Source organism: Drosophila obscura, unplaced genomic scaffold (genome assembly GCF_018151105.1).
Source record: "Drosophila obscura isolate BZ-5 IFL unplaced genomic scaffold, ASM1815110v1 contig_25, whole genome shotgun sequence".
NCBI lineage: Eukaryota > Metazoa > Arthropoda > Insecta > Diptera > Drosophilidae > Drosophila > Drosophila obscura.
The window spans coordinates 3,037,730-3,059,577 of record NW_024542812.1 but is presented as its reverse complement, the minus strand read 5'-3'; the positions used below and the strand labels follow the sequence as shown (position 1 = coordinate 3,059,577).

General features: G+C 48.0%; 4 protein-coding genes across 4 annotated transcripts; all 4 read right to left on the bottom strand.

The window, feature by feature from the left end:
• Positions 1-4,687: 4,687 nt before the first annotated feature.
• Positions 4,688-6,133, bottom strand: LOC121404604. The gene has a single exon (XM_041594333.1). The coding sequence runs from the start codon at positions 6,131-6,133 to the stop codon at positions 4,688-4,690; it is 1,446 nt and encodes a 481-aa protein (XP_041450267.1).
• Positions 6,134-8,084: 1,951 nt separating this feature from the next.
• LOC121404603 lies at positions 8,085-9,008 on the bottom strand. The gene has a single exon (XM_041594332.1). The coding sequence runs from the start codon at positions 9,006-9,008 to the stop codon at positions 8,085-8,087; it is 924 nt and encodes a 307-aa protein (XP_041450266.1).
• Positions 9,009-9,255: 247 nt separating this feature from the next.
• On the bottom strand, positions 9,256-13,043 carry LOC121404602. The gene is made up of 3 exons (XM_041594331.1): positions 12,581-13,043; positions 10,564-11,727; positions 9,256-9,710 (listed from the first exon to the last, which is right to left on the bottom strand). The coding sequence occupies exons 1-3, from the start codon at positions 13,041-13,043 to the stop codon at positions 9,256-9,258; spliced, it is 2,082 nt and encodes a 693-aa protein (XP_041450265.1).
• A 4,978-nt stretch (positions 13,044-18,021) lies between these two features.
• Positions 18,022-19,833, bottom strand: LOC121404601. The gene has a single exon (XM_041594330.1). The coding sequence runs from the start codon at positions 19,831-19,833 to the stop codon at positions 18,022-18,024; it is 1,812 nt and encodes a 603-aa protein (XP_041450264.1).
• Between the last annotated feature and the right edge of the window lie 2,015 nt (positions 19,834-21,848).

The window sequence follows — 21,848 nt, the reverse complement described above, 5'->3', positions numbered from 1 at the left end:
TGACTCGCTCAACTCTACTGGAAGAGCCCCTCGCGAGAGAATGTCAGCCGGGTTCAATGCTGTGGGAACATAGTGTCATTCCATTTGAGCAGTAAGTTCCTGTATCGTTGCCACAAATACTGTCTATTTGCGACAAATACGTTGAATCTGGACGGTTCGTCCCGAATCTAAGAGAGCGCAACAGACGAATCACACCAACAGTAAAACTTCCATTTGAATACCTTCATTCCGGCTATCTCAGATATGAGTCTAGCTAGCAACTCCGCTCCACAAAGCTCCAGCTTTGGTACAGTCAGTGTTTTTAATGGAGCAACACGAGATTTTGCACAGAGTAAGTGGCTGCTGAACCGCTGACCCTTAGACACAACATAAATGCAGGCTTATGGTCCTCAATGCTGGCGTCGCAAAATCCGTGAATTTCTAGCTCAAAATTCGGAATAAGCACGAACCGAGGAAATTCATAGCGTCGAATGTGGCCAAAACTGTTACATAATTCCTGCCAGGAGGTGTTCAGTCCTGATGTTCATCCCAGAACAACTTCTCCTTGCACAACTGCTGGAGAAAGATTTTTGCCTTTGTAATGACAGGTCCAGCTAGTCCAAGGGGGTCGTAGAACCGGGCTATTGTAGACAAGACGGAACGCATGCTGGGATGAGAAGACGAATGTAGGGCAGAAAAGGAGAATAAAAGTTGATCAGACACAGGATCCCAGGCGATCGAATTTTAGCTGAGTTACGTCAGGCTCAGCGAACGAAGCAGGAGGTCCGCCATTCAAGAAATGAGCTGGAGTTAAAACGTCAAGATCGGCAGGATTCTCTGAAATCGATACTAAGGGTCTTGAATTAATAACTGCCGTGATGTGGCATAACAGCGTACGTGTTCTTCAAATCCAAGCACCGAGGTACCTATAGCACGATAGAAGTGATACTTGGCCGTCTTCACTGCAGCTTCCCACAGGCCTCCAAAGTGCGGGGAGCGTGGCGGTATGAAGTGCCAGTCAATAGCCTCAACCAAACAAAATTCCAGGACCGCCTTCTGATGGTCGTCGCTGAGAAATAGGCGCTTTAGATCCAAAAGGATATTCCTGGCGCCGACAAAATTGGTTGCGTTATCTGACCAAATTTGTCGCGGCCTTCGTCTTGTGCATATGAACCGCTTTAGGCCGTGCAGAAAGGAGACTGTAGACAAATCCTTGATCAGCTCCAAATGAACAGCCTTAGTCGCAAAGCAAATGAAGACGCAGACGTAGCATTTGATTGGAGCCTTGTTGCGTGCCTCTGGCTTGTAGAAAAAAGGGCCACAAAAGTCGACGCCTGTGATCTCAAAAAAATGAGAACCGTCTAGCCGCTCCTTCGGAAGATCCGCCATGATGTGCTCCAATACTCTAGGATTCGTTCGAAAGCATCTTACGCACTTGTTTACGGCCTTGGTTACCGTTTTCCTCCCCCCAATAGGCCAATATTGGGATCGGATTAATCCAAGCAGAGCTCGAGGTCCAGCGTGCAGATTCCGTTCGTGAAAGTGAGAAATTATTGCAAACGTAAGCGGATGACTGCTGGGCAGGATGATGGGATGACGGCCATCAAAATCCGACGACGAGTTCTTCAGCCGGCCATTAACTCTGAGAAGTTCGAAATGATCCATGAAAGGATTCAACGATACGAGGGAACTAGATGAGGAGACCACCCCCTTAGCACGCAGTGTCTTCATGTCTTCCCATAGTTCAGTACGCTGGACTAGCCGCACCAATAACTGAGTTCCATGTTCAATGTCAGAAACAGTGAGTCCGGGATGCCGAATCCGGTTGACAAACTTGTGAATATATCCAAAAACGCGTTGCATGGACGCAAAAGAGTTCGCATACTTGGACTCAGATACGATGTCTACGTAAGGCGATTTTACCAGGAGAACCTTCCGACGAAGCTCCAGGGTTGGCTTAACAGGTAGTACAGTGGGTGGCCAGTCATCAGAGGATCCCCAAAGAAAGGGAGGTCCATGAGCCCAAAGAGGTGACTCGCTCAACTCTACTGGAAGAGCCCCTCGCGAGAGAATGTCAGCCGGGTTCAATGCTGTGGGAACATAGTGCCATTCCATTTGAGCAGTAAGTTCCTGTATCGTTGCCACAAATACTGTCTATTTGCGACAAATACGTTGAATCTGGACGGTTCGTCCCGAATCTAAGAGAGCGCAACAGACGAATCACACCAACAGTAAAACTTCCATTTGAATACCTTCATTCCGGCTATCTCAGATATGAGTCTAGCTAGCAACTCCGCTCCACAAAGCTCCAGCTTTGGTACAGTCAGTGTTTTTAATGGAGCAACACGAGATTTTGCACAGAGTAAGTGGCTGCTGAACCGCTGACCCTTAGACACAACATAAATGCAGGCTTATGGTCCTCAATGCTGGCGTCGCAAAATCCGTGAATTTCTAGCTCAAAATTCGGAATAAGCACGAACCGAGGAAATTCATAGCGTCGAATGTGGCCAAAACTGTTACATAATTCCTGCCAGGAGGTGTTCAGTCCTGATGTTCATCCCAGAACAACTTCTCCTTGCACAACTGCTGGAGAAAGATTTTTGCCTTTGTAATGACAGGTCCAGCTAGTCCAAGGGGGTCGTAGAACCGGGCTATTGTAGACAAGACGGAACGCATGCTGGGATGCGAAGACGAATGTAGGGCAGAAAAGGAGAATAAAAGTTGATCAGACACAGGATCCCAGGCGATCGAATTTTAGCTGAGTTACGTCAGGCTCAGCGAACGAAGCAGGAGGTCCGCCATTCAAGAAATGAGCTGGAGTTAAAACGTCAAGATCGGCAGGATTCTCTGAAATCGATACTAAGGGTCTTGAATTAATAACTGCCGTGATGTGGCATAACAGCGTACGTGTTCTTCAAATCCAAGCACCGAGGTACCTATAGCACGATAGAAGTGATACTTGGCCGTCTTCACTGCAGCTTCCCACAGGCCTCCAAAGTGCGGGGAGCGTGGCGGTATGAAGTGCCAGTCAATAGCCTCAACCAAACAAAATTCCAGGACCGCCTTCTGATGGTCGTCGCTGAGAAATAGGCGCTTTAGATCCAAAAGGATATTCCTGGCGCCGACAAAATTGGTTGCGTTATCTGACCAAATTTGTCGCGGCCTTCGTCTTGTGCATATGAACCGCTTTAGGCCGTGCAGAAAGGAGACTGTAGACAAATCCTTGATCAGCTCCAAATGAACAGCCTTAGTCGCAAAGCAAATGAAGACGCAGACGTAGCATTTGATTGGAGCCTTGTTGCGTGCCTCTGGCTTGTAGAAAAAAGGGCCACAAAAGTCGACGCCTGTGATCTCAAAAAAATGAGAACCGTCTAGCCGCTCCTTCGGAAGATCCGCCATGATGTGCTCCAATACTCTAGGCTTCGTTCGAAAGCATCTTACGCACTTGTTTACGGCCTTGGTTACCGTTTTCCTCCCCCCAATAGGCTAATATTGGGATCGGATTAATCCAAGCAGAGCTCGAGGTCCAGCGTGCAGATTCCGTTCGTGAAAGTGAGAAATTATTGCAAACGTAAGCGGATGACTGCTGGGCAGGATGATGGGATGACGGCCATCAAAATCCGACGACGAGTTCTTCAGCCGGCCATTAACTCTGAGAAGTTCGAAATGATCCATGAAAGGATTCAACGATACGAGGGAACTAGATGTGGAGACCACCCCCTTAGCACGCAGTGTCTTCATGTCTTCCCATAGTTCAGTACGCTGGACTAGCCGCACCAATAACTGAGTTCCATGTTCAATGTCAGAAACAATGAGTCCGGGATGCCGAATCCGGTTGACAAACTTGTGAATATATCCAAAAACGCGTTGCATGGACGCAAAAGAGTTCGCATACTTGGACTCAGATACGATGTCTACGTAAGGCGATTTTACCAGGAGAACCTTCCGACGAAGCTCCAGGGTTGGCTTAACAGGTAGTACAGTGGGTGGCCAGTCATCAGAGGATCCCCAAAGAAAGGGAGGTCCATGAGCCCAAAGAGGTGACTCGCTCAACTCTACTGGAAGAGCCCCTCGCGAGAGAATGTCAGCCGGGTTCAATGCTGTGGGAACATAGTGCCATTCCATTTGAGCAGTAAGTTCCTGTATCGTTGCCACAAATACTGTCTATTTGCGACAAATACGTTGAATCTGGACGGTTCGTCCCGAATCTAAGAGAGCGCAACAGACGAATTACACCAACAGTAAAACTTCCATTTGAATACCTTCATTCCGGCTATCTCAGATATGAGTCTAGCTAGCAACTCCGCTCCACAAAGCTCCAGCTTTGGTACAGTCAGTGTTTTTAATGGAGCAACACGAGATTTTGCACAGAGTAAGTGGCTGCTGAACCGCTGACCCTTAGACACAACATAAATGCAGGCTTATGGTCCTCAATGCTGGCGTCGCAAAATCCGTGAATTTCTAGCTCAAAATTCGGAATAAGCACGAACCGAGGAAATTCATAGCGTCGAATGTGGCTAAAACTGTTACATAATTCCTGCCAGGAGGTGTTCAGTCCTGATGGCAAGCTTTCATCCCAGAACAACTTCTCCTTGCACAACTGCTGGAGAAAGATTTTTGCCTTTGTAATGACAGGTCCAGCTAGTCCAAGGGGGTCGTAGAACCGGGCTATTGTAGACAAGACGGAACGCCTGCTGGGATGCGAAGACTAATGTAGGGCAGAAGAGGAGAATAAAAGTTGATCAGGCACAGGATCCCAGGCAAGTCCCAGTGTTTTGGTAAAATCACTGCCATCGTCGAACTTCAAATAAGTTTCCTTGTCCTCCTCCGGAACCCCATCGAGGACAGCAGGGACGTTCGAACACCATTTCCTCAGTCGGAACTGGCCTCTACTCAAAATTCCTGCAGTTTGCTCACGAATGCGGATAGCCTCCTCCGGAGAGCTGGCTCCAGATATTAGGTCATCAACGTAGAAGTCACGCCGAAGAATCTCAATCCCAATAGGAAACGCTGTCTGTTCATCCATTGCCAGCTGATGCATCGCCCGCACAGATAAATAAGAGGCAGGCTTCGTACCATAAGTAACGGTGTCCAGCTTGAACACACGCAACTCCTCTTGCATGGAATTCCTCCATAGAATACACTGCAAGTTACTGTCCTCAGATGAGACCCTGACACATCGGTACATCTTGCAAATATCACCCGTAATCGCAACTGCATGTGACCGAAATCGAGTAAAAATATGGAAAAGCTTCGGTTGGATTACAGGACCGGCCATTAAAACGTCGTTCAGGAAATAACCAGATGATGTTGATGCAGATCCATCGAAAACGACCCGAAGCTTGGTTGTAGAACTATCTTCCTTTGTGACGCAATGGTGAGGCAAAAAATATCGGCAGGAGCTGATTGACTCGGCAGGAACCAAGGACATATGACCTAGATCAAGGTACTCTTTTATGAAAGCAGCATACAGAGATTTTACATCAGGACGGCGATCTAACTTCCGTTCAAGGGATAAGAACCTTCGAAGAGTTTGATGGTACGATTCTCCCAAGAGATCCAGATTGTATTTTGCGGGCAGCCTAACACAATAATCGCCGGTTTGCAATCGGCGGAAATGCTGCACAAAGTGAGCTTCACAGTCTAGCTCTTCTTTGGTAGAATTTACTATGGGTTCGATGCAATTCTCTACCTCCCAAAACCGTCGCAACAGGAACTCAAGTCTCTCGTCTAGGTTATCCTCCGCAGCTACGGCCGGGGCGCGCGAAACCATTAAAGAGGACCCCTTCTTTACCCGGGAACAACCTCCAGATATGACCCATCCCAAGCGAGTCTTCTGAATTGAGGGCAATCCTGGCAATAGCTTGACCTGGCCAACACAGAGGAGTTCGTTAAACAAGCTGGCGCCAATTAGAAGATCAACACGCTGCGGTCTATAGAACTCTGGATCAGCTAGTGGCAGATTTGCTGGAATATTCCAGTTGCAAGTGTCTATTCCGAAGCTCGGCTGCCGGTCGGTTATGCTAGAGGCTACGACAGCGGTGATGAGAGTTGAGTATTCCGATGAGCGAGAGTGCAGACTGACGTTGACCGAAACTCCATCCGTGACAAAGGTAGAATCGCCTATTCCTGATACTGACGTTGATGATTTCATTTTTCGAAGCTGAAGCTGATTTGCGAAGCGAGAAGTAATTAAGTGTAGTTGAGAGCCAGAATCAAGCAACGCTCGACAGGGAACAAAAACTCCGGAACGATTTTTTACAAAGACTGTTGCCGTGGCTTGCAGAACGACATCATCACTGAGACCCTGGGCAATAAGAGCAGAAGAGGTAGATGCTGGGATAGATGGTTCAGTGGTATGAGTAGCCGCCGTGGACGCTGAAGCAGAGGACTCAGCGATGGGATGAGATGACGCAGACGGAGACGAAGTGCCAAATGGAACAGATCCACCTTGGGCTGCAGTAGCATCAGGGCCACCGAAATGCAAGAGAGTGTGGTGCCTACGTCCACAGGTACGGCATTTGCTGGAGCTACATTGACTCAATCGATGCCCTGTTTTGAGGCAATTTACACACAGGGATAGCCTTTTGGCTTCCTTATGGCGATTTGCGGGAGACAGTGCTATAAAATTGGGACAATGATTGATTTCGTGAGCGCTGTCATTGCACAGCACGCAGCTTGATGTGTTTTGGTTAATGGCAACAAGTGTGGATTTAGAATGGTTAGGTTTTCTACTCCTGCCCACCTGACTGCTTGGCGCATATGTTGCCATAGCGAAATCCACTGTTTCCAACGTCCTGCATCGCTGCTCCAAAAACGAGGCCATGGACTCCCATGATGGAATCAAGTTGACGAAGGCTGAGTCCTCTAAACGTTCCTCCCACTTGGCTTGAGTCGCCGGGTCCAGTTTACGAAGAAGCACCTGCACTATGATGCATCCTGCGATCTGCTCAGGCGTGCCCAAAGCCTGCAGCGCCCGAATGAGCGTTGACACTGACCCATTCTCAACTGCCTGCAGCCCCAGAATCTCAGTAATGTGCGCCTGAAAAACTAAACAACGATTATTAAAAAGCTTTTCCAATAAATCCAATGCTATATTATAGTTGCTGTCCGAGATTTCCAGCGAACGAACTGTCTCCAACTCCGAGTCACGCAGGCAAGATCGCAGATGCTGAAACTTCTGAATGTTGGATAGGTCTGGATGATTGTCGATGATGGTCGTGAACATCGAGTAAAAGTCCGTCCAATCCGCATATCCTCCGCTAAACCTTGGCAATTGTATGGGAGGAAGGGATGATCCTGGCCTACGACGAGGTGGCGGCTGAGCACCGGCAAAACCTGCAGTTGCATTTGCTGCAGCAAACGTAGAATGCAGCGGCATGTATCCGCTAATCCTAGCAGTTTCACGCATGATCGAAGCCTTGAGAGCACTGGCAATTGTTTCAAAGCTGTCGCACAGTCCACTATGAATTTAGTTGCAGTCCAATTCTTCAAGCTCGTTGTGCAATGTTTCAAATTGCCCATTCAGCTCCTCGAGCGGTAGCCAATCTTTTCACTTTCTCACATAGTTCCGTTGACTGAATCCTCAGAAAAGACACCCTGTTTTGCTTCCTGGGCACTGGAGCGTCGTTGGCAGCATCCATAGCAGCAGAGGTTCTTAAAACGTTCGTAGCGGGAAGAGGAACATAAAGCACAACGCGCGTAACAAACGGGAACTTCAAGCGCAATTTGTGTATGCACAGGCGGCAAGTGTATATGCTTGTACGGCAGCTATGTGGTCGATGGCACTGGATCAGAGCGGCGAGCAAAGCAGACGAACGAACGGCAAGTAAGTGCTAATTATTATGTTGAAATGTAGTTTGTGATATGTACCAAATTGCACAAATCACGTCGGGGTCACCAATGTTTGAGCTATTAAGCGCTTTTAATAGCTATTTTAATTTAATTTAAGAACAGAGCCGATAAATTTATTACAATTTTATTTTATTAGTATTTAGTAGCGGCAGTACGCGTATTTAATATGTTTGCTTAAGGTATATAGACCGAACGTTCTGAATATCAATAATTGACTGATCGCAGGGCAAAATGGGCCGACTGCCCGTGCCCTATGCATAACGAGAGCGTGAGAGCATTATGGTATAGTTAGGCTCGGCTTCTGAGCCGAGTAGAGCAAGAGAGCTGCTTAACCGCAGCAGGTGCAGCAGCAACACGAAGGCAGCGGGAGACAGCCGCCAGAACAGACGCTGCCGGACTGCCAAACTAGGCTTCGTCGTGCGCCACTTTGAGCGCTGTTGCAGTGAAGTGATGTATTCTTCCTTCCATCGGGACCAGAAGATCTTCTGCAAATATGAAACGCGCTGCCATCCGTTCAGGCGATCGAATTTTAGCTGAGTTACGTCAGGCTCAGCGAACGAAGCAGGAGGTCCGCCATTCAAGAAATGAGCTGGAGTTAAAACGTCAAGATCGGCAGGATTCTCTGAAATCGATACTAAGGGTCTTGAATTAATAACTGCCGTGATGTGGCATAACAGCGTACGCAGTTCTTCAAATCCAAGCACCGAGGTGCCTATAGCACGATAGAAGTGATACTTGGCCGTCTTCACTGCAGCTTCCCACAGGCCTCCAAAGTGCGGGGAGCGTGGCGGTATGAAGTGCCAGTCAATAGCCTCAACCAAACAAAATTCCAGGACCGCCTTCTGATGGTCGTCGCTGAGAAATAGGCGCTTTAGATCCAAAAGGATATTCCTGGCGCCGTTAAAATTGGTTGCGTTATCTGACCAAATTTGTCGCGGCCTTCGTCTTGTGCATATGAACCGCTTTAGGCCGTGCAGAAAGGAGACTGTAGACAAATCCTTGATCAGCTCCAAATGAACAGCCTTAGTCGCAAAGCAAATGAAGACGCAGACGTAGCATTTGATTGGAGCCTTGTTGCGTGCCTCTGGCTTGTAGAAAAAAGGGCCACAAAAGTCGACGCCTGTGATCTCAAAAAAATGAGAACCGTCTAGCCGCTCCTTCGGAAGATCCGCCATGATGTGCTCCAATACTCTAGGCTTCGTTCGAAAGCATCTTACGCACTTGTTTACGGCCTTGGTTACCGTTTTCCTCCCCCCAATAGGCCAATATTGGGATCGGATTAATCCAAGCAGAGCTCGAGGTCCAGCGTGCAGATTCCGTTCGTGAAAGTGAGAAATTATTGCAAACGTAAGCGGATGACTGCTGGGCAGGATGATGGGATGACGGCCATCAAAATCCAACGACGAGTTCTTCAGCCGGCCATCAACTCTGAGGGCTTTCGAAATGATCCATGAAAGGATTCAACGATACGAGGGAACTAGATGAGGAGACCACCCCCTTAGCACGCAGTGTCTTCATGTCTTCCCATAGTTCAGTACGCTGGACTAGCCGCACCAATAACTGAGTTCCATGTTCAATGTCAGAAACAGTAAGTCCGGGATGCCGAATCCGGTTGACAAACTTGTGAATATATCCAAAAACGCGTTGCATGGACGCAAAAGAGTTCGCATACTTGGACTCAGATACGATGTCTACGTAAGGCGATTTTACCAGGAGAACCTTCCGACGAAGCTCCAGGGTTGGCTTAACAGGTAGTACAGTGGATGGCCAGTCATCAGAGGATCCGCAAAGAAAGGGAGGTCCATGAGCCCAAAGAGGTGACTCGCTCAACTCTACTGGAAGAGCCCCTCGCGAGAGAATGTCAGCCGGGTTCAATGCTGTGGGAACATAGTGCCATTCCATTTGAGCAGTAAGTTCCTGTATCGTTGCCACAAATACTGTCTATTTGCGACAAATACGTTGAATCTGGACGGTTCGTCCCGAATCTAAAAGAGCGCAACAGACGAATCACACCAACAGTAAAACTTCCATTTGAATACCTTCATTCCGGCTATCTCAGATATGAGTCTAGCTAGCAACTCCGCTCCACAAAGCTCCAGCTTTGGTACAGTCAGTGTTTTTAATGGAGCAACACGAGATTTTGCACAGAGTAAGTGGCTGCTGAACCGCTGACCCTTAGACACAACATAAATGCAGGCTTATGGTCCTCAATGCTGGCGTCGCAAAATCCGTGAATTTCTAGCTCAAAATTCGGAATAAGCACGAACCGAGGAAATTCATAGCGTCGAATGTGGCCAAAACTGTTACATAATTCCTGCCAGGAGGTGTTCAGTCCTGATGGCAAGCTTTCATCCCAGAACAACTTCTCCTTGCACAACTGCTGGAGAAAGATTTTTGCCTTTGTAATGACAGGTCCAGCTAGTCCAAGGGGGTCGTAGAACCGGGCTATTGTAGACAAGACGGAAAGCATTCTGGGATGCGAAGACGAATGTAGGGCAGAAAAGGAGAATAAAAGTTGATCAGACACAGGATCCCAGGCGATCGAATTTTAGCTGAGTTACGTCAGGCTCAGCGAACGAAGCAGGAGGTCCGCCATTCAAGAAATGAGCTGGAGTTAAAACGTCAAGATCGGCAGGATTCTCTGAAATCGATACTAAGGGTCTTGAATTAATAACTGCCGTGATGTGGCATAACAGCGTACGTGTTCTTCAAATCCAAGCACCGAGGTACCTATAGCACGATAGAAGTGATACTTGGCCGTCTTCACTGCAGCTTCCCACAGGCCTCCAAAGTGCGGGGAGCGTGGCGGTATGAAGTGCCAGTCAATAGCCTCAACCAAACAAAATTCCAGGACCGCCTTCTGATGGTCGTCGCTGAGAAATAGGCGCTTTAGATCCAAAAGGATATTCCTGGCGCCGACAAAATTGGTTGCGTTATCTGACCAAATTTGTCGCGGCCTTCGTCTTGTGCATATGAACCGCTTTAGGCCGTGCAGAAAGGAGACTGTAGACAAATCCTTGATCAGCTCCAAATGAACAGCCTTAGTCGCAAAGCAAATGAAGACGCAGACGTAGCATTTGATTGGAGCCTTGTTGCGTGCCTCTGGCTTGTAGAAAAAAGGGCCACAAAAGTCGACGCCTGTGATCTCAAAAAAATGAGAACCGTCTAGCCGCTCTTTCGGAAGATCCGCCATGATGTGCTCCAATACTCTAGGCTTCGTTCGAAAGCATCTTACGCACTTGTTTACGGCCTTGGTTACCGTTTTCCTCCCCCCAATAGGCCAATATTGGGATCGGATTAATCCAAGCAGAGCTCGAGGTCCAGCGTGCAGATTCCGTTCGTGAAAGTGAGAAATTATTGCAAACGTAAGCGGATGACTGCTGGGCAGGATGATGGGATGACGACCATCAAAAGCCAACGACGAGTTCTTCAGCCGGCCATTAACTCTGAGAAGTTCGAAATGATCCATGAAAGGATTCAACGATACGAGGGAACTAGATGAGGAGACCACCCCCTTAGCACGCAGTGTCTTCATGTCTTCCCATAGTTCAGTACGCTGGACTAGCCGCATCAATAACTGAGTTCCATGTTCAATGTCAGAAACAGTGAGTCCGGGATGCCGAATCCGGTTGACAAACTTGTGAATATATCCAAAAACGCGTTGCATGGACGCAAAAGAGTTCGCATACTTGGACTCAGATACGATGTCTACGTAAGGCGATTTTACCAGGAGAACCTTCCGACGAAGCTCCAGGGTTGGCTTAACAGGTAGTACAGTGGATGGCCAGTCATCAGAGGATCCGCAAAGAAAGGGAGGTCCATGAGCCCAAAGAGGTGACTCGCTCAACTCTACTGGAAGAGCCCCTCGCGAGAGAATGTCAGCCGGGTTCAATGCTGTGGGAACATAGTGCCATTCCATTTGAGCAGTAAGTTCCTGTATCGTTGCCACAAATACTGTCTATTTGCGACAAATACGTTGAATCTGGACGGTTCGTCCCGAATCTAAGAGAGCGCAACAGACGAATCACACCAACAGTAAAACTTCCATTTGAATACCTTCATTCCGGCTATCTCAGATATGAGTCTAGCTAGCAACTCCGCTCCACAAAGCTCCAGCTTTGGTACAGTCAGTGTTTTTAATGGAGCAACACGAGATTTTGCACAGAGTAAGTGGCTGCTGAACCGCTGACCCTTAGACACAACATAAATGCAGGCTTATGGTCCTCAATGCTGGCGTCGCAAAATCCGTGAATTTCTAGCTCAAAATTCGGAATAAGCACGAACCGAGGAAATTCATAGCGTCGAATGTGGCCAAAACTGTTACATAATTCCTGCCAGGAGGTGTTCAGTCCTGATGGCAAGCTTTCATCCCAGAACAACTTCTCCTTGCACAACTGCTGGAGAAAGATTTTTGCCTTTGTAATGACAGGTCCAGCTAGTCCAAGGGGGTCGTAGAACCGGGCTATTGTAGACAAGACGGAAAGCATTCTGGGATGCGAAGACGAATGTAGGGCAGAAAAGGAGAATAAAAGTTGATCAGACACAGGATCCCAGGCGATCGAATTCTAGCTGAGTTACGTCAGGCTCAGCGAACGAAGCAGGAGGTCCGCCATTCAAGAAATGAGCTGGAGTTAAAACGTCAAGATCGGCAGGATTCTCTGAAATCGATACTAAGGGTCTTGAATTAATAACTGCCGTGATGTGGCATAACAGCGTACGTGTTCTTCAAATCCAAGCACCGAGGTACCTATAGCACGATAGAAGTGATACTTGGCCGTCTTCACTGCAGCTTCCCACAGGCTTCCAAAGTGCGGGGAGCGGGGCGGTATGAAGTGCCAGTCAATAGCCTCAACCAAACAAAATTCCAGGACCGCCTTCTGATGGTCGTCGCTGAGAAATAGGCGCTTTAGATCCAAAAGGATATTCCTGGCGCCGACAAAATTGGTTGCGTTATCTGACCAAATTTGTCGCGGCCTTCGTCTTGTGCATATGAACCGCTTTAGGCCGTGCAGAAAGGAGACTGTAGACAAATCCTTGATCAGCTCCAAATGAACAGCCTTAGTCGCAAAGCAAATGAAGACGCAGACGTAGCATTTGATTGGAGCCTTGTTGCGTGCCTCTGGCTTGTAGAAAAAAGGGCCACAAAAGTCGACGCCTGTGATCTCAAAAAAATGAGAACCGTCTAGCCGCTCCTTCGGAAGATCCGCCATGATGTGCTCCAATACTCTAGGCTTCGTTCGAAAGCATCTTACGCACTTGTTTACGGCCTTGGTTACCGTTTTCCTCCCCCCAATAGGCCAATATTGGGATCGGATTAATCCAAGCAGAGCTCGAGGTCCAGCGTGCAGATTCCGTTCGTGAAAGTGAGAAATTATTGCAAACGTAAGCGGATGACTGCTGGGCAGGATGATGGGATGACGGCCATCAAAATCCAACGACGAGTTCTTCAGCCGGCCATCAACTCTGAGGGCTTTCGAAATGATCCATGAAAGGATTCAACGATACGAGGGAACTAGATGAGGAGACCACCCCCTTAGCACGCAGTGTCTTCATGTCTTCCCATAGTTCAGTACGCTGGACTAGCCGCACCAATAACTGAGTTCCATGTTCAATGTCAGAAACAGTAAGTCCGGGATGCCGAATCCGGTTGACAAACTTGTGAATATATCCAAAAACGCGTTGCATGGACGCAAAAGAGTTCGCATACTTGGACTCAGATACGATGTCTACGTAAGGCGATTTTACCAGGAGAACCTTCCGACGAAGCTCCAGGGTTGGCTTAACAGGTAGTACAGTGGATGGCCAGTCATCAGAGGATCCGCAAAGAAAGGGAGGTCCATGAGCCCAAAGAGGTGACTCGCTCAACTCTACTGGAAGAGCCCCTCGCGAGAGAATGTCAGCCGGGTTCAATGCTGTGGGAACATAGTGCCATTCCATTTGAGCAGTAAGTTCCTGTATCGTTGCCACAAATACTGTCTATTTGCGACAAATACGTTGAATCTGGACGGTTCGTCCCGAATCTAAGAGAGCGCAACAGACGAATCACACCAACAGTAAAACTTCCATTTGAATACCTTCATTCCGGCTATCTCAGATATGAGTCTAGCTAGCAACTCCGCTCCACAAAGCTCCAGCTTTGGTACAGTCAGTGTTTTTAATGGAGCAACACGAGATTTTGCACAGAGTAAGTGGCTGCTGAACCGCTGACCCTTAGACACAACATAAATGCAGGCTTATGGTCCTCAATGCTGGCGTCGCAAAATCCGTGAATTTCTAGCTCAAAATTCGGAATAAGCACGAACCGAGGAAATTCATAGCGTCGAATGTGGCCAAAACTGTTACATAATTCCTGCCAGGAGGTGTTCAGTCCTGATGGCAAGCTTTCATCCCAGAACAACTTCTCCTTGCACAACTGCTGGAGAAAGATTTTTGCCTTTGTAATGACAGGTCCAGCTAGTCCAAGGGGGTCGTAGAACCGGGCTATTGTAGACAAGACGGAAAGCATTCTGGGATGCGAAGACGAATGTAGGGCAGAAAAGGAGAATAAAAGTTGATCAGACACAGGATCCCAGGCGATCGAATTCTAGCTGAGTTACGTCAGGCTCAGCGAACGAAGCAGGAGGTCCGCCATTCAAGAAATGAGCTGGAGTTAAAACGTCAAGATCGGCAGGATTCTCTGAAATCGATACTAAGGGTCTTGAATTAATAACTGCCGTGATGTGGCATAACAGCGTACGTGTTCTTCAAATCCAAGCACCGAGGTACCTATAGCACGATAGAAGTGATACTTGGCCGTCTTCACTGCAGCTTCCCACAGGCCTCCAAAGTGCGGGGAGCGGGGCGGTATGAAGTGCCAGTCAATAGCCTCAACCAAACAAAATTCCAGGACCGCCTTCTGATGGTCGTCGCTGAGAAATAGGCGCTTTAGATCCAAAAGGATATTCCTGGCGCCGACAAAATTGGTTGCGTTATCTGACCAAATTTGTCGCGGCCTTCGTCTTGTGCATATGAACCGCTTTAGGCCGTGCAGAAAGGAGACTGTAGACAAATCCTTGATCAGCTCCAAATGAACAGCCTTAGTCGCAAAGCAAATGAAGACGCAGACGTAGCATTTGATTGGAGTCTTGTTGCGTGCCTCTGGCTTGTAGAAAAAAGGGCCACAAAAGTCGACGCCTGTGATCTCAAAAAAATGAGAACCGTCTAGCCGCTCCTTCGGAAGATCCGCCATGATGTGCTCCAATACTCTAGGCTTCGTTCGAAAGCATCTTACGCACTTGTTTACGGCCTTGGTTACCGTTTTCCTCCCCCCAATAGGCCAATATTGGGATCGGATTAATCCAAGCAGAGCTCGAGGTCCAGCGTGCAGATTCCGTTCGTGAAAGTGAGAAATTATTGCAAACGTAAGCGGATGACTGCTGGGCAGGATGATGGGATGACGACCATCAAAAGCCAACGACGAGTTCTTCAGCCGGCCATTAACTCTGAGAAGTTCGAAATGATCCATGAAAGGATTCAACGATACGAGGGAACTAGATGAGGAGACCACCCCCTTAGCACGCAGTGTCTTCATGTCTTCCCATAGTTCAGTACGCTGGACTAGCCGCATCAATAACTGAGTTCCATGTTCAATGTCAGAAACAGTGAGTCCGGGATGCCGAATCCGGTTGACAAACTTGTGAATATATCCAAAAACGCGTTGCATGGACGCAAAAGAGTTCGCATACTTGGACTCAGATACGATGTCTACGTAAGGCGATTTTACCAGGAGAACCTTCCGACGAAGCTCCAGGGTTGGCTTAACAGGTAGTACAGTGGATGGCCAGTCATCAGAGGATCCCCAAAGAAAGGGAGGTCCATGAGCCCAAAGAGGTGACTCGCTCAACTCTACTGGAAGAGCCCCTCGCGAGAGAATGTCAGCCGGGTTCAATGCTGTGGGAACATAGTGCCATTCCATTTGAGCAGTAAGTTCCTGTATCGTTGCCACAAATACTGTCTATTTGCGACAAATACGTTGAATCTGGACGGTTCGTCCCGAATCTAAGAGAGCGCAACAGACGAATCACACCAACAGTAAAACTTCCATTTGAATACCTTCATTCCGGCTATCTCAGATATGAGTCTAGCTAGCAACTCCGCTCCACAAAGCTCCAGCTTTGGTACAGTCAGTGTTTTTAATGGAGCAACACGAGATTTTGCACAGAGTAAGTGGCTGCTGAACCGCTGACCCTTAGACACAACATAAATGCAGGCTTATGGTCCTCAATGCTGGCGTCGCAAAATCCGTGAATTTCTAGCTCAAAATTCGGAATAAGCACGAACCGAGGAAATTCATAGCGTCGAATGTGGCCAAAACTGTTACATAATTCCTGCCAGGAGGTGTTCAGTCCTGATGGCAAGCTTTCATCCCAGAACAACTTCTCCTTGCACAACTGCTGGAGAAAGATTTTTGCCTTTGTAATGACAGGTCCAGCTAGTCCAAGGGGGTCGTAGAACCGGGCTATTGTAGACAAGACGGAAAGCATTCTGGGATGCGAAGACGAATGTAGGGCAGAAAAGGAGAATAAAAGTTGATCAGACACAGGATCCCAGGCGATCGAATTCTAGCTGAGTTACGTCAGGCTCAGCGAACGAAGCAGGAGGTCCGCCATTCAAGAAATGAGCTGGAGTTAAAACGTCAAGATCGGCAGGATTCTCTGAAATCGATACTAAGGGTCTTGAATTAATAACTGCCGTGATGTGGCATAACAGCGTACGTGTTCTTCAAATCCAAGCACCGAGGTACCTATAGCACGATAGAAGTGATACTTGGCCGTCTTCACTGCAGCTTCCCACAGGCTTCCAAAGTGCGGGGAGCGGGGCGGTATGAAGTGCCAGTCAATAGCCTCAACCAAACAAAATTCCAGGACCGCCTTCTGATGGTCGTCGCTGAGAAATAGGCGCTTTAGATCCAAAAGGATATTCCTGGCGCCGACAAAATTGGTTGCGTTATCTGACCAAATTTGTCGCGGCCTTCGTCTTGTGCATATGAACCGCTTTAGGCCGTGCAGAAAGGAGACTGTAGACAAATCCTTGATCAGCTCCAAATGAACAGCCTTAGTCGCAAAGCAAATGAAGACGCAGACGTAGCATTTGATTGGAGCCTTGTTGCGTGCCTCTGGCTTGTAGAAAAAAGGGCCACAAAAGTCGACGCCTGTGATCTCAAAAAAATGAGAACCGTCTAGCCGCTCCTTCGGAAGATCCGCCATGATGTGCTCCAATACTCTAGGCTTCGTTCGAAAGCATCTTACGCACTTGTTTACGGCCTTGGTTACCGTTTTCCTCCCCCCAATAGGCCAATATTGGGATCGGATTAATCCAAGCAGAGCTCGAGGTCCAGCGTGCAGATTCCGTTCGTGAAAGTGAGAAATTATTGCAAACGTAAGCGGATGACTGCTGGGCAGGATGATGGGATGACGGCCATCAAAATCCGACGACGAGTTCTTCAGCCGGCCATTAACTCTGAGAAGTTCGAAATGATCCATGAAAGGATTCAACGATACGAGGGAACTAGATGAGGAGACCACCCCCTTAGCACGCAGTGTCTTCATGTCTTCCCATAGTTCAGTACGCTGGACTAGCCGCACCAATTACTGAGTTCCATGTTCAATGTCAGAAACAATGAGTCCGGGATGCCGAATCCGGTTGACAAACTTGTGAATATATCCAAAAACGCGTTGCATGGACGCAAAAGAGTTCGCATACTTGGACTCAGATACGATGTCTACGTAAGGCGATTTTACCAGGAGAACCTTCCGACGAAGCTCCAGGGTTGGCTTAACAGGTAGTACAGTGGGTGGCCAGTCATCAGAGGATCCCCAAAGAAAGGGAGGTCCATGAGCCCAAAGAGGTGACTCGCTCAACTCTACTGGAAGAGCCCCTCGCGAGAGAATGTCAGCCGGGTTCAATGCTGTGGGAACATAGTGCCATTCCATTTGAGCAGTAAGTTCCTGTATCGTTGCCACAAATACTGTCTATTTGCGACAAATACGTTGAATCTGGACGGTTCGTCCCGAATCTAAGAGAGCGCAACAGACGAATCACACCAACAGTAAAACTTCCATTTGAATTCCTTCATTCCGGCTATCTCAGATATGAGTCTAGCTAGCAACTCCGCTCCACAAAGCTCCAGCTTTGGTACAGTCAGTGTTTTTAATGGAGCAACACGATATTTTGCACAGAGTAAGTGGCTGCTGAACCGCTGACCCTTAGACACAACATAAATGCAGGCTTATGGTCCTCAATGCTGGCGTCGCAAAATCCGTGAATTTCTAGCTCAAAATTCGGAATAAGCACGAACCGAGGAAATTCATAGCGTCGAATGTGGCCAAAACTGTTACATAATTCCTGCCAGGAGGTGTTCAGTCCTGATGGCAAGCTTTCATCCCAGAACAACTTCTCCTTGCACAACTGCTGGAGAAAGATTTTTGACTTTGTAATGACAGGTCCAGCTAGTCCAAGGGGGTCGTAGAACCGGTCTATTGTAGACAAGACGGAACGCCTGCTGGGATGCGAAGACGAATGTAGGGCAGAAGAGGAGAATAAAAGTTGATCAGACACAGGATCCCAGGCAAGTCCCAGTGTTTTGGTAAAATCACTGCCATCGTCGAACTTCAAATAAGTTTCCTTGTCCTCCTCCGGAACCCCATCGAGGACAGCAGGGACGTTCGAACACCATTTCCTCAGTCGGAACTGGCCTCTACTCAAAATTCCTGCAGTTTGCTCACGAATGCGGATAGCCTCCTCCGGAGAGCTGGCTCCAGATATTAGGTCATCAACGTAGAAGTCACGCCGAAGAATCTCAATCCCAATAGGAAACGCTGTCTGTTCATCCATTGCCAGCTGATGCATCGCCCGCACAGATAAATAAGAGGCAGGCTTCGTACCATAAGTAACGGTGTCCAGCTTGAACACACGCAACTCCTCTTGCATGGAATTCCTCCATAGAATACACTGCAAGTTACTGTCCTCAGATGAGACCCTGACACATCGGTACATCTTGCAAATATCACCCGTAATCGCAACTGCATGTGACCGAAATCGAGTAAGAATATGGAAAAGCTTCGGTTGGATTACAGGACCGGCCATTAAAACGTCGTTCAGGAAATAACCAGATGATGTTGATGCAGATCCATCGAAAACGACCCGAAGCTTGGTTGTAGAACTATCTTCCTTTGTGACGCAATGGTGAGGCAAAAAATATCGGCAGGAGCTGATTGACTCGGCAGGAACCAAGGACATATGACCTAGATCAAGGTACTCTTTTATGAAAGCAGCATACAGAGATTTTACATCAGGACGGCGATCTAACTTCCGTTCAAGGGATAAGAACCTTCGAAGAGTTTGATGGTACGATTCTCCCAAGAGATCCAGATTGTATTTTGCGGGCAGCCTAACACAATAATCGCCGGTTTGCAATCGGCGGAAATGCTGCACAAAGTGAGCTTCACAATCTAGCTCTTCTTTGGTAGAATTTACTATGGGTTCGATGCAATTCTCTACCTCCCAAAACCGTCGCAGCAGGAACTCAAGTCTCTCGTCTAGGTTATCCTCCGCAGCTACGGCCGGGGCGCGCGAAACCATTAAAGAGGACCCCTTCTTTACCCGGGAACAACCTCCAGATATGACCCATCCCAAGCGAGTCTTCTGAATTGAGGGCAATCCTGGCAATAGCTTGACCTGGCCAACACAGAGGAGTTCGTTAAACAAGCTGGCGCCAATTAGAAGATCAACACGCTGCGGTCTATAAAACTCTGGATCAGCTAGTGGCAGATTTGCTGGAATATTCCAGTTGCAAGTGTCTATTCCGAAGCTCGGCTGCCGGTCGGTTATGCTAGAGGCTACGACAGCGGTGATGAGAGTTGAGTATTCCGATGAGCGAGAGTGCAGACTGACGTTGACCGAAACTCCATCCGTGACAAAGGTAGAATCGCCTATTCCTGATACTGACGTTGATGATTTCATTTTTCGAAGCTGAAGCTGATTTGCGAAGCGAGAAGTAATTAAGTGTAGTTGAGAGCCAGAATCAAGCAACGCTCGACAGGGAACAAAAACTCCGGAACGATTTTTTACAAAGACTGTTGCCGTGGCTAGCAGAACGACATCATCACTGAGACCCTGGGCAATAAGAGCAGAAGAGGTAGATGCTGGGATAGATGGTTCAGTGGTATGAGTAGCTGCCGTGGACGCTGAAGCAGAGGACTCAGCGATGGGATGAGATGACGCAGACGGAGACGAAGTGCCAAATGGAACAGATCCACCTTGGGCTGCAGTAGCATCAGGGCCACCGAAATGCAAGAGAGTGTGGTGCCTACGTCCACAGGTACGGCATTTGCTGGAGCTACATTGACTCAATCGATGCCCTGTTTTGAGGCAATTTACACACAGGGATAGCCTTTTGGCTTCCTTATGGCGATTTGCGGGAGACAGTGCTATAAAATTGGGACAATGATTGATTTCGTGAGCGCTGTCATTGCACAGCACGCAGCTTGATGTGTTTTGGTTAATGGCAACAAGTGTGGATTTAGAATGGTTAGGTTTTCTACTCCTGCCCACCTGACTGCTTGGCGCATATGTTGCCATAGCGAAATCCACTGTTTCCAACGTCCTGCATCGCTGCTCCAAAAACGAGGCCATGGACTCCCATGATGGAATCAAGTTGACGAAGGCTGAGTCCTCTAAACGTTCCTCCCACTTGGCTTGAGTCGCCGGGTCCAGTTTACGAAGAAGCACCTGCACTATGATGCATCCTGCGATCTGCTCAGGCGCGCCCAAAGCCTGCAGCGCCCGAATGAGCGTTGACACTGACCCATTCTCAACTGCCTGCAGCCCCAGAATCTCAGTAATGTGCGCCTGAAAAACTAAACAACGATTATTAAAAAGCTTTTCCAATAAATCCAATGCTATATTATAGTTGCTGTCCGAGATTTCCAGCGAACGAACTGTCTCCAACTCCGAGTCACGCAGGCAAGATCGCAGATGCTGAAACTTCTCAATGTTGGTAGGTCTGGATGATTGTCGATGATGGTCGTGAATCGAGTAAGTCCGTCCAATCCGCATACCTCCGCTAAACCTGGCAATGTATGGAGGGGATATCCTGGCCTACGACGAGGTGGCGGCTGAGACCGGCCCGCAGTGCATGCTGCAGCAAACGTAGAAGCAGCGGCAGTATCCGTAACCTAGCAGTTTCACGATGACAAGCCTTGAGAGCACTGGCAATGTTCAAAGCTGCGCACAGCCACTATGAATTTAGTTGCAGTCCAATCTTCAAGCTCGTTGTGCAATGTTTCAAATTGCCCATTCAGCTCCTCGAGCGGTAGCCAATCTTTTCACTTTCTCACATAGTTCCGTTGACTGAATCCTCAGAAAAGACACCCTGTTTTGCTTCCTGGGCACTGGAGCGTTGTTGCAGCAGAGTTTCTTAAAACGTTCGTAGCGGGAAGAGGAACACAAAGCACAACGCGCGTAACAAACGGGAACTTCAAGCGCAATTTGTGTATGCACAGGCGGCAAGTGTATATGCTTGTACGGCAGCTATGTGGTCGATGGCACTGGATCAGAGCGGCGAGCAAAGCAGACGAACGAACGGCAAGTAAGTGCTAATTATTATGTTGAAATGTAGTTTGTGATATGTACCAAATTGCACAAATCACGTCGGGGTCCCCAATGTTTGAGCTATTAAGCGCTTTTAATAGCTATTTTAATTTAATTTAAGAACAGAGCCGATAAATTTATTACAATTTTATTTTATTAGTATTTAGTAGCGGCAGTACGCGTATTTAATATGTTTGCTTAAGGTATATAGACCGAACGTTCTGAATATCAATAATTGACTGATCGCAGGGCAAAATGGGCCGACTGCCCGTGCCCTATGCATAACGAGAGCGTGAGAGCATTATGGTATAGTTAGGCTCGGCTTCTGAGCCGAGTAGAGCTGCTTAAACGCAGCAGGTGCAGCAGCATCACGAAGGCAGCGGGAG